We start from the raw sequence: 13,491 nt of genomic DNA on the forward strand, positions 1-13,491 counted from the left end.
ATCATTGAGGAGAAGAACCAACCAGCTTTTGGACTTTAAAAGTCTTGAGTGCAGCATCCAGATTCTTACAGTGGTGTAGTGCAGAATATGTGCTGTAATACAGAGTATGCACGCTAACCTTTTACTCTCCATAGCACAGGGCGACTATAGGTCCAAATTTTATTGGTTCAATCCTGTTTTAAGGCTCTGTGTCCTGACAAAAATCTATAAAACAATAACATGACCAAGTTTCGAACAACCTCTGTTATGCTTTTAGCAGCTGAAACACCAAAACAATGCACCATTCCTGCACTTGTCGCATATAGTATTAATTTGCCGAGGCACTTTTCTTGATGTTTATGATAAAAATCCAATTGCACCATTGCACCATACAGGTACGTTAAGTCTTCCTGTGTTGATGGTTGAAACTTTGGTCACACTGTTATTGTATATACCTATCTATAAGTCCTTTATGTTGAGTATCCTGCAACTTTCTCCAAAGAGAGCAAAGGCTAACCTTGCAAAGCACATGGATTTACTAGACTCCATCTCCGTCATCAGGCAAACCCAACTTAAAAGGCTCCAATCTACAACATTTGTGCTAAACCGAACACTGTTCAGACCAATCAGCATCATTTTAGGAGAATGAGGTGATAGCTATGAGCAGGGTTTAGTTGGACACACCTTCAGTTATTTTATTGTATTATATCAATCTATCTATCTATCTATCTATCTATCTATCTATCTATCTATCTATCTAACTACCTACCTCCCTTCGTACCTACCTACCTTCCTACCATCTATCTATCTATTGATCTATCTACTGATCTATCTGTCTATCCATCCATCTATCTATCTCTCTATTGATCTATCTATTAATCTATCTACTGATATATCTATCTATCAATCTATCATCTATCTTTCTATCTAACTACCTACCTCCCTACCTCCCTTCGTACCTACTTACCTACCTTCCTATCTACCTATCTATCTATCTACATATTGATCTATCTATCTATCTATCTATCTATCTACATATTGATCTATCTATCTATCTATCTATCTATCTATCTATCTATCTATCTATCTATTGATTGATCTATCTATCTATCTATCTATCTATCTATCTATCTATCTATCTATCTATCTATTGATTGATTGATCTATCTATTGATTGATCTATCTATCTATTGATTGATCTATCTATCTATCTATCTATCTATCTATCTATCTATCTATCTATCTACATATTGATCTATCTATCTATCTATCTATCTATCTATCTATCTATCTATCTATCTATTGATTGATTGATCTATCTATTGATTGATCTATCTATCTATTGATTGATCTATCTATCTATCTATCTATCTATCTATCTATCTATCTATCTATCTATCTACATATTGATCTATCTATCTATCTATCTATCTATCTATCTATCTATCTATCTATCTATCTATCTATCTATCTATCTACATATTGATCTATCTATCTATCTATCTATCTATCTATCTATCTATTGATTGATCTATCTATCTATCTATCTATCTATCTATCTATCTATTGATTGATCTATCTATTGATTGATCTATCTATCTATTGATTGATCTATCTATCTATCTATCTATCTATCTATCTATCTATCTATCTATCTCTTGATCTATCTATCTATCTATTGATTGATCTATCTATCTATCTATCTATAGACCTATCTATCTATAGACCTATCTATCTATCTATCTATCTATCTATCTATCTATCTATCTATCTATAGACCTATCTATCTATAGACCTATCTAGCTATCTATCTATAGACCTATCTATCTATAGACCTATCTATCTATCTATCTATCTATCTATCTATCTATCTATCTATCTATCTATCGACCTATCTATCTGTCTATCTATCTATCTGTCTATCTATCTATCTATCTATCTATCTATCTATTGATTGATCTATCTATCTATCTATCTATCTATCTATCGACCTATCTATCTGTCTATCTATCTATCTATCTATCTATCTATCTATTGATTGATCTATCTATCTATCTATCTATCTATCTATCTATCGACCTATCTATCTGTCTATCTATCTATCTATCTATCTATTGATTGATCTATCTATCTATCTATCTATCTATCTATCTATTGATTGATCTATCTATCTATCTATCTATCTATCTATCTATCTATCGACCTATCTATCTGTCTATCTATCTATCTATCTATCTATCTATTGATTGATCTATCTATCTATCTATCTATCTATTGATTGATCTATCTATCTATCTATCTATCTATCTATCTGCTAAAAGTTTCGGTGGCAGCAGAGTTAATTGAGACGACACTAATTATCATTTTCATGTTCCAGATTAGATCAGCGCTGATTAGCCTAAAATTAGACACAGTTTCGTCTCTGCAGAAATATCAGCGTAATCCTCCAGATACCATCTCTGAGCCTGCCGTCTCTTAAACCCCTCTCCGTGTATTTCTGTCTGTCGTACCTCCAGCTGTCTCCACGTGTGCGTCAGGTTGTGTATCTTGCGGTGGAAGTCTCCGGGTAGCTCGGTCCCGCTCCTCTTCAGGGACTCGGCACGTCCCAACAGGCTGCTCTTCTTTCCCTCCATCATCATCAGCTCGGCGTGGCTGCTCTGGAGACGACAACACAGAACACAATTTTAGTGCATGCGCCTGTGCACTAAAGTGGTAATATTCAATAACAGACAAGGAGAGCTGCTGAATTTGCTGACTGAAGCTTCAGATCACACAACAGTTGGTCTGCCACAAGATTTTAGACAAGAATTGAAGATAAACCAGCTTCAGTCACATGGAGAATCTCGTATTGAGATCTTTCAGCGTATATTTTCACCATATCACCAAAAAACCCTCCCTGACAAAGGAAGAACAAATTTAGTAAAAGGCATGGTTGAGCTCAGCTTTGTTCTCATGTTTTGGTGAATATTTCTCCATGACTCGTCTCCACAGGTATCTGTTATAAATCCATCAGACTTCAGCTAGCGCCCTCTGCATGGAGGCAAACTTGTCATTTCTTCCGTTTGGGAGTGTTTGATAGTCAAAGAGGAGCGTTTTCAGTGCACTAGTCTTTTTCATTGTTTGTTTGCAGCTCAGCTCATGATGCTGAAGTGTTTGATGCAGAGGAGTTTTCAGCACATTTTCTCGTCTTTGACCACTTTAAATGTGAAAGTGTCGCACCTCTGCAGCCTCGCACACGAGCAGGAATCAAACGCAGAGGCAGCGCTCTGCAGAGTCCCGTTTTTAGGAAGATTTTAAAGAAATGCTCCATTTTGTTCCACCAAGTGTTGCTGAATATTTCAGGCTTTTAGTTCGAGCTCTACTGGAGCTGCAAAAAAGAACGTTTTAGATCAGTGATACTACTGTGTGGCTCTGGAGCCACATGTGGCTCTTTGGTGATGATTTGTGGCGTTTTTTGTCTTAATTTGAAATATTTTTAATATTTTTATTCATTTTGACACTTTTATCCTGCTTTTTGCAATTGTTTTCCCCTTTGTTGCCACTTTTCACCCATTTCAGCGGTCTTAAATACTATTTATAACTTGTAAGTCAACGTTTTTATATTCCATATTTTTGTATTTATTAGTGCTCTTGCTATACTATTTTTATTTGTCCTCTATTTCTATTGTGTTTCTGTTGCCAATGGCCTGCTTTGTTTAAGATACCTTTTGCTGCTGTAAATTGGAATTTCCCCCTGTGGGACTTATAAAGGAAATCTTATCTTATGCAATTAAATGCCATCTACTTCCCATTTTGCCGCTCTTTGATACGTTTTGCCCATTTTCCCACTTTTTTGCTGTTTTTTGCCCATTTTAGTCACTTTTCACTCATTTTGTTTGCCACATTTTTTGCCACTTTTAGCCCAGTTTTGCCACCTTTAACTCATGTTTTTACCACATCTCCTCCTTTTTGCCACTTTTTCTCCCCATTTTTGCTACTTTTATCCTGCTTTTTTCAATTTCTTGCCCCTTTTTGCCTATTTTCGCCAACTGTCACCCATATAAGCTGTCTTTTGCAGTTAAATCCCACTTTATTCCAATTTTTCCAACTTTTTGCTGATTTTTGCCCATTTTAGTCACTTTTTACTCATTTCTTGCCATGTTTTTGGCACTTTTGGACCATTTCTGCCACCTCTAACTCATTTTTTTTGCCACTTCTCACCCATTTTTGCCACTCTCTGCCCTTTTTTTTAAAACTTTTCCCTCAGTGTTTGCCCCTTTTTGCCTATTTTTGCCCTTTTTGCCCATTTATGCTGCCTTTTGCAATTAAACCACATCCATCTGGGAAAGCTTCAATAGGAAACGCTTGGGAAAAGGCAGAGGCTTTGAAAAAAACTCAGAGTGTGATTGGATGAACATTCTGTCTGTCACATCTCTACGGGCCAATCAGAGCAACAAGACACGTTATGGAGCCGCTATTGAGCTGCGCGTGCGAGGCTACCGAGGAATAACGTAAAACATGGCGACTGTAGACATGTAAGTACTCAAATTTTGTTGTTTTTGAAAAGAAAACAACTCACTGCTGTTCTTTGTTCTTCTTTTAATGAAGAAGTCGTCAAGGTCTGATAAAACTTACGCTTTAACAGCATCCACACTAATCTCTTCCGCCACAATTGCACCGGCCTCTTGCTGCTGCTTGTTTACATCACGACTCTGCTGCGCCTGAAAGTAGTGCCCCTCGTCGCTGATTGGTCCTGTCACTTTCTAACGGGCCCAAATGGTTCAGACGGGAGCTTTGCAAGATGGATTCACCAGTGAGCAACATGAAAACAAGCGTATCCATCTGCTTTGCAAGGTAACTGAACATCCTTTTTCAGGACAACCTGGGCTTTAAGAACAAGTGTGCTGTAATAAAATCAGTAATGAAATTTAAAAAAAGTTATGGGATCATAAAAACAAAAGAAAACACTGACAGGGAATTAAAACTCAAAGATTTGTGTGTATTGAACACAGTAAACAATAATGACTAAGAGGGTTTGTTTTGCACAAACTTGTTCTCCCATCTCTCTGGGACTAAAGAATTAAAGAATAATCATTTTGTGACAAAAAGTTTTCCAAATATTCAGATATCTCCAAAAAACTCCTGATACTTTTGGGGTTTGAGTCATTATTTAACTCTCTGGGCGTCAGAATTTTTTCAAGAAAATATTCAATTTTGACATCAAGATTTCAAAAGGCTGTCGCTTGAAAGTTGTTAGAGATAAAGGCATACTGTAAATGAGAAAAATCTTCACTATGACCCAAAGTTTGTGATGGAAGTCAATTCACTCATCTAATTTGCATATTCTGACATCACCAGGCGACCGCCATTGGCTGTGTGTTTTGTCCCACGGCTTCTTACATGGCTGCCCCTACCTCCACGGTGTTTTTCATTCCTTACCTCTGTCACCACTCGCGGTGTTTTGACCACCACGATACCCCCATCATGTCTCCTCCCTCCCCAGCCACAGTGAGGAAAAGCATGGGCCTCGGTATGTGCTGCTTGTGGACTATCATGGCAACAGATGCGCTGTCGGTGCTCACAGACGCACCGTCAGTCTCACCCATGGTTTCACCGGACGACTGATCGTCATGTCAGAGGGTGAATATTCCTCTATTCCTCCCAGCATTGTGAGTATTCTCACTACAATTCGTTCTTTTTCTCTCCGTTATGCTTCAACTACAACCACCGCTTCCTCGTCTCCTTGACAAGGAATGCGGCTTTCAAAACTCTCTCTCTCCAAAACTTTGAATAGAAACACACCCACAAAAGCTGCTGGGATTGAAGTTACTCATGTCCGCCATCTTCAGGTGTAAAGTAGTAACAACATTAGACACCATATTTGCAGCTAAAGCCTGTTTAGTACAGCAATTTTGCGACTTTAGCGCTTAAAGAGTTAAAGCAGTTCCTGTCTGCAGAGACACAGAGGGACACGTCACAGCCTCTGTGTGTCTCTTTCTCTCCGTTATGAGTCATTCAGACTCTCTTCTCCAGTCTGTAAGACTTTGCATATGCTCTGTTCTGCAAGGCATGATGTGACGGTGCAGCAGCCTGCCATTAGTTGTCACAGCTCTGTCAGAATGCATTCTGGGATACAAACAGTATTGCGGAGGGGTTAACTCGTTAGCTTTAGGAATTACTGAAAACTGGATTATAAATGAATAAAAAGGCATTCAATATTGGAGATACTGGTGCGGATTAAAGCTCTAAAGACCACAGAAAGTCAGCCTAGTTCCAGACACGCTAAACATTATCTAAGCACTAAGAAGGCGTGGATAGCGTCATTAGAAAGGCACAATGGAGGGGCTTTTAGCTGCTGGTCTCAGAGAGTTTGCATCATTTTCCTTATTGCTTCTGGTCTTACTTTAAAATACACATTTTTGAGCGCATTTTGCTGCATTTTAAAGCTCTTCTTGTTATAAATTCTGTTTCTAGCTCCATAAAACACCTCCAAGTGCTTAGTGCATGTTGGTCCATAAACAAAGTTGCTTTGCCTTATGTGCACAGTGGTGTAATAGTATACATGGCTTCAGTATTAATCCAGTTAAGCTCCTTTTTGTCCCTCCACTTGCAGCACTCCCTCCATTTCTCTGGCTTAAATATCCCCATCTTTATTTCCTACTTTTCCACTCTTTCTTGCACAAACATTTTCTTCACACATCCGTCTTTTCTCCATCTCTCTCCTTTTTTTCTGTTGTTAGTGTAACTCTTCTTCAGTGCCTCCATCTTTTTAGCTTAATTTCCCTCCTCCTTCTCCTCCTCCTCTCTTTTCTTTCTCCTCTTTTCATTTTCTGCATCGATAGCTACTTGATTCTACTTTTCCCTTGTCGTTTATCATTACCGCCCGGCCCCATTTGAATATTTAAATGTCTCTTCTCTGACTCTGTGTGTGAGGCAACGTATGCATGCATGTGTGAGTGTGTGTTTTTGCTGTGCTGTCATCGGAGAGGCGGCGGCCATTTTTCAACGTCGCCGATTCTGATGGAGATGCTATCGCTCTGCGCTTCACGGCCATCCATCCCCTTCACTTAGCTAATAGCCACGCCGCGAGAACGAGGGATCGACAGCAAAAAAAAGAGAGGAGTTGAAGGTAAATATGTCGGCGTCGCACTCGTCTAACAGTCGGGAAATTATACGATTTATTCGCTGATGGCAAATATTGATTTAAAAAGGGGAAAAGGAGCCGCTGAGGGAGGAGGAGGGGGACGGGGAGGGGGAGGAAGGTTGTTTTGTTATTGTTGTTGTTGTTTGTTTGAAGGATGCCACTGATCCAAAGTCAAAGAAAAGAGGAAGAGGGGGAGAAAAGAAGATAGACACAGCGATTAAAATGCATGAGATCCGAACTTTGAGATAAGTGCTGAGAGAGGGATCTTGGAGAAATGGGACGGTGGAGGGAAGGAGGAGGGGGAGGAGGAGGGGGGAGGATGCATGGATGGCTAGTTGTGATGTATTCATGCCTCTAGTCAATCTCCATGCAAGGATGGACTGAGAAACACAGGCCCGAGGACGGAGAGAGAGGGAGAAAGAAGAGAAACAAAGAGAGAGAAGGAGGGAGGACGAGTACAGTAAACAGGAGAAGAAGGAGAGAGGAGGAGGAGGAGGAGGACCAAACAGGAAGATACAGCTCAACTTTAAGCATCATGTCAGCATCAATGACGACTTGATGAAGACCAGAAAGTGACCTGAGGAGTCGGAAAGGCCTCGCCCAAAAACAAACATTTTCAGGCCTCTCAGAGAACATGTAATCGTCTCTGACCTCCATCCTGCCGTCTTAATACATCCTTAAACTTTTTCTGCTGTTAAGCCATTAAAAGTTTGTGTTGATCGGAGCATCAGCTCAGCTCCTGAACATTTAATTGTGACTAATTTAAAGTAATTAGTTGTTGCTTCAGGCCCATATGTTGGATATCCACTTTCACAAAGCTGTGAACTTTAAATTCATTACTGAACTACAGCGTTTTAGAGGAGAGCTGATGCAGGGTTCCAGCAGCAGCAGAACCTTTAGACCAGAGATACTCAATGAGTGGCTCCAGAGACAGATGGCTCCTTTATGTCTTCATTTTAAATATAATTCCCCCAGAAAACCTCAGAAAAGGAGAAACTTTTGTGCCCATTTTCATCATTTTTGACACTTTTCATCCATTTAAGCTACCTTTACCAGTAAATACCACTTTTTTCATACTTTTTTGCTCATTTTTGCCACTTTTTTTTCCAATTTTTGCCCATTTAAGTTCCCTTTTGCCATTAATTACCACTTTATTCCTACCTTTTTGCCCATTTTTACCACTTTTGTCCCATTTTTGCTCTTTTAAACAGTTTTTCTCCGCATTTTCACCAACTTAATTTAGATTTTGTCATTAAACACCATGGTTTCCTACACTGCTTTCCACATTATTAAGCAAATGACGTTTTTCTTTTATTTTCTGAAATATTAATGCAAATGACAGTCACAGGATTTTCAAGTCATCAGCCATGAGAGCATAATTCAAATGTTTTTGAACAAACTTCATAATGATAGCCATTAGTTTTTTTTTTTTATTAAAACCTCTAAATGCACTGTTCCACATTATTAAGCACGGCAGAGTTTTAAAAGATTTTATTGGTTGTAAAGAACTGAAAATGTTCGTTTGTCGAATTTGCAGCATTAGGAGGTCATATTTACTGAAATCAAAGCTATTTCAATCAAAACCATCTTAACAGGCCAAGTTCCATGTTATCATAGGAGCCCTTCTTTGATATCACCTTCACTATTCTTCATCCATTGAACTTGTGAGTTTTTGGAGAGTTTCTTCTTGAATTTCTTTGCAGAATGTCAGAATATCCTCCCAGAGCTGCTGTTTTGATGTGAACTGCCTCCCACCCTCATAGATCTTTAGCTTGAGGATGCTCCAAAGGTTCTCAGTAGGGTTAAAGGTCAGGGGAGGATGGGGGTCACACCATGAGTTTCTCTCCTTTTATGCCCATAGCAGCCAATGACACAGAGGGATTCTTTGCAGCATGAGATGGAGCATTGTCATGCATGAAGATGATTTTGCTACAGATGGCACTGTTCTTCTTTTTGTACCATGGAAGAAAGTGGTCAGTCAGAAACTCTGTATACTTTGCCGAGGTCATTTTCACACCTTCAGGGACCCTAAAGGGGTCTACCAGCTCTCTCCTCATCATTCCGGTCCAGAACATGACTCCGCCCCCTCCTTGCTGACGTCACAGCTTTGTTGGGACATGGTGGCCATCCACCAACCATCCACTACTCCTCCATCTGGACCATCCAGGGTTGCACGGCACTCATCAGTCAACAAGACTGTTTGAAAATGAGTCTTCATGTATTTCTGGGTCCACTGCAACCGTTTCTGCTTGTGAGCATTGGTTAGGGGGGGCTGAATAGTAGGTTTATACACGACTGCAAGCCTCTGGAGGATCCTACACCTTGAGGTTAGAGGCACCAGCAGCTTCAAATACCTGTTTGCTGCTTTGTAATGGTATTTTAGCAGCTGCTCTCTTAATCTGATGAATTTATCTGTCAGAAACCTTCCTCATTATGTCTTTATCTGCACAAACCCGTCTGTGCTCTGAATCAGACTCTAATTTCTTCACAGTATGATGATCACAAATATTTTTTCCTGAAATATCTCATGTTTTCATTCCTTGTCCAAGGCATTGCACAATTTCAGCAGCAGAGATCCTTTTTCTTTCCCTTTTTTTGCTGAAACCTGTGGCCTGCTTAATAATGTGGAACAGTGCATTTTGAGGTTTTCATATTTAAAAAAATAATGGTTATAATTATGAAGTTTGGTCAAAAACATTTGAATTATGCTCTAACTGTTGATGACTTGAAAAATACTCTGACTGTCATTTGCATTAATATTTTGGAAAATAGGAGAAAAATGTCATTTGTTTAATAAAGTGGAATGTGTAGTTTTTCCCATTTTAGCCTCTTCTTTTATCACTTTTATCCCATTTTGCCATTTTTTTCACCACTTTTCACCCATTTAAACTACCTTTCCCCATTAAATACCACTTTTTACCTGTTTTTTTTCCCATTTTTGCCACTCTTGACTGCTTTTTGCCACTTTTAGTCACTTTTCCCTTTTTTGTTTTGCAATGTTTTTGCAACTTTTGGTCAATTTTGTGCTACCAGTAACTCGTGTTTTTGTCACTTCTCACCCATTTTTGCTACTTTCTGAACCTTTTCCTCCCCATTTTCACCCATTTTTGCCACTTTTATCCCATTTTTGCCCATTTAAGCTACCTTTTGCCATTAAATACCACTTTTTACCCATTTTTTACTACTTTTATCCCATTTTTGCTCTTCGCAGTTTTTCTCCCCATTTTCTTCCATTTAATTTACGTTTTGTCACTAAATACCACTTTTCTCCTAGTTCTTGCCCATTTTAGCCACTTCACTTTATCCCATTTTTGCCCGTGTTCGCCATTTTTACACCACTTTCACCCATTTAAGTTCCCTTACGCAATTAAATACATTTCTTTCCTGTTTTTAGCCAATTTTTGCCACTCTTGACTGTTTTTTGCCCATTTTAACGGAATTGCACCGGCCTCTTATTGCTGCTTGCTTACATCACGACTCTGCTGTGCCTGAAAGTACTGCCCCCCGTTGCTGATTGGTCCTGTCACTTTCTAACCGGGCCCAAACAGCGATGAGGGGAGCTTTGCAAGATGAATTCACCGGTGAGAAACATGGAAACAGGCGTATCTATCTGCTTTGCAAGGTTACTAGGGCTGGGCAATTAAAAATTAGATTAAATCATGATATGACCTGCTGCAATTTTCAAATTGCAGAAGGTGCAATATTTCTTTGACCTGAAATTTGTGTCAAAATAACAGTTTTATTTTCATTTTTCTGCAGCAGATGTTATGCATGACATATGCAACCATTCAGGTGCCATTTTTTCAGAAAAGTCTACAAAAAATCCTACCTTTTTCATTTTTATACCTTTTCCTATTAAATATAAGAATCACAAAAACCCTTCAATGCAATATTTCATATCCAATTTGCAATACAAATCAAAATAATCAGAATTAGACGCTTTAAAGAACTGTGCAGCCCTCATTTAGGAACAAAAGAAAGTCCATCCTTTAAGGAACATTATACTTCAGGCTTTACCAGCTATCCTCTATGACCTTCTATGAACGTCTGTGTTTGTCAGGATTGATTTAATTCTACACTCATGTAGAGGAAATACATGTCAGCTTTCTAAAAACAGAGAAAGCAGGGATAAACGCTTGACAAAACAGAAGAGGGAGAGGAGAGGAGAGACAGAGGGGGAGAAAATCAACAAGCAATCATAAGTTTAATTTGGTCTCCATATTAATGAGCACAGAGCTGAAATGTCAGCAAAAATGCACTCATACATGAAAAACATTTAATGCATTTTGAACATTACTTTTCCCCCATCTCTCCTCCTCTCTCTCTCTCTCTCTCTCTCAGATTCATCTGATCTGCAGAACGAGGAGAGAAGTTTGAGGCTGCGTAACGGAGCGATTCTGTCAGAGCGGCGGGGGAAGTTAGGAGGGCGATAAGGACGCATCTTCATCCTCCTCTTCGTCTCTTCTCCTCTGCTCTCAGTGTCTTTTAGGATTATTTCTAATGATGTTTATCCACATTTTCTTCATGCTCCTTAGTCATTCATGGTCCTTTTCCTTTTATTCTGCTGTCCGAAGGTGACATTTTTTTAATCAACATTTGTCTCTTCTTTCCTGAGCATCCAATGTATTTTCTAATTCTAATGTTAGTGTGCACATTTCCACAGCTATTAGAGGGACAGTAAACATCAACGGACCCGTTTTGGACACCAGAGAGCAGAAGTTTTACTCAGTAAGCTTTTTTATGACATTTTAAATCAGTGATACTCAACGCACGGCTCTTTTGTGATGATTTGTGGCTCTTTTATGTCTGAATTTGAAATATTATTCTTTTAAACTTTGACCTCAGAAATTTATCATTGCAAGTTACATTAACCAGTTTGTTTCCCATATTTATACAGCAGGTTTTAATGGTCAAACTTAATTGTCAACCTTTATTTTTTCACTTTTTTACATTTTTTTGCCACTTTTGTCCCATTCTTGCCCTTTTCCATCAGTTTTAGCCACTTTTATCCTGCTTCTTTACAATTTTTCACCCATTCAAGCCACCGTTTGCCATTAGATGCCACTTTTCCATCATTTTTCCACCTTTTTACAGCTTTTTTGCCCACTTTAGTCACTTTTCACTAAATGTTTGTCGCTATTTGACCACCTGTATCTCAATTTTTTGTGACTTTGCACCCATTTTTGCCACTTTTCCCCCAGATTTCTCCATTGTGTGCCTGTATTGCCCCATTTCCCCCCATTTTTGCCATTTTAAATTCATTTCTGCTGCTTTTAACCCATTTTTCCAACTTCTTTAAGCCACTTTATTGACCATTTTTGACACTATTATCCGATTTTTGCCCTTTTCCATCAGTTTTAGTCACTTCTATCCTGCTTCTTTGCAATTTTTTGCCTGTTACAGCTGCACTATTGCCATTAAATGCCACTTTTACCCCATTTTTCCACCTTTTTACAGCATTTTTGCCCACTTTAGTCACTTTTCACCATTTGGATTGTGGCTCTTGCGATGGTATTTTTCAACAATTTGGCTCTTTAGTTGAGCAGGGTTGAGTAACACTGTTGTAAAATGATCTGTGGATGGGACTCGTGCTACTTCTGCAGAGAGACTCTGCAGTGGTTCTCAACCCCCAAAATAAAGGTGCCAGAGACCGGGGACCCCCACTGTACCTGAAGGTGGCTGAACACAGTCACGCACATTCAATAATAGTTATGTGGAGACAAGACTGTCCATAAAGGGGGATAAATAGGAGATCTTTTTGGACCCCGGCCAAACTGGGGGCCAGCAAAATCATGGTCTGTTGTAAAGTTAAGCTGTGGTATTTTATATTTAATCTGAATAATAACCACTATTATTAAAGAAACACATTTTGATTCATTTGTGCAGTAGGATGCCCTCATAAGATGTAAACCCTTTTGTTAAAAACAGAATTAAAATATGTTAAAAATAGCTAAAATAGATAATAAGGGGAAAAAAGGGGGGGAAAGGTAGTGAAATTTAATTTTAAATGTAGCAGAAATGGGTTAGAAATGCCAAAAATTAGACAAAAGTGGCTAAAATGGGAATATTAAGTGGTAAAAGGGGATTCAAAAGTGGCTAAAATGACATTAAAGTAGCAAAAATAGGTGGAAATTGGGTGAAATGGGGTGCAAATTGATAAAATTGATGGCAAAAAGGGTTAGCTGGGCATATCGAATTAAGAATGTGGCTTAAAGAGTGGTCAAAGGGGTTAATAGTGGCAATAATGGGACAACAGAGCCGACAATAGGCTGAGTGGCAAGATTTGGTTTAGAAGTTGCAAAAACAGGCAGAAAAAAGTGGTGGAGAGGGGTTAAAATGGACAAAAAAGGGTTTTAGGTTGCAAAAATGGGTTAAAATTGGTGGGAAAA

At 38.8% G+C, this 13,491-nt stretch overlaps 1 protein-coding gene across 4 annotated transcripts in view; it reads right to left on the minus strand.

The window, feature by feature from the left end:
* Nucleotides 1–13,491, minus strand: part of akap6 (A kinase (PRKA) anchor protein 6) — a 319,977-nt gene that overhangs the window by 79,328 nt on the left and 227,158 nt on the right. For all 4 annotated transcript variants that reach the window (XM_041812714.1, XM_041812716.1, XM_041812715.1 and 1 more), the window contains exon 18: nucleotides 2,490–2,636. In XM_041812714.1, the coding sequence (XP_041668648.1) occupies nucleotides 2,490–2,636 (147 nt within the window). The remainder of the gene's footprint in view (nucleotides 1–2,489; nucleotides 2,637–13,491) is intronic.

Source organism: Cheilinus undulatus, linkage group 18 (assembly GCF_018320785.1).
Source record: "Cheilinus undulatus linkage group 18, ASM1832078v1, whole genome shotgun sequence".
Classification (NCBI taxonomy): Eukaryota; Metazoa; Chordata; class Actinopteri; order Labriformes; family Labridae; genus Cheilinus; species Cheilinus undulatus.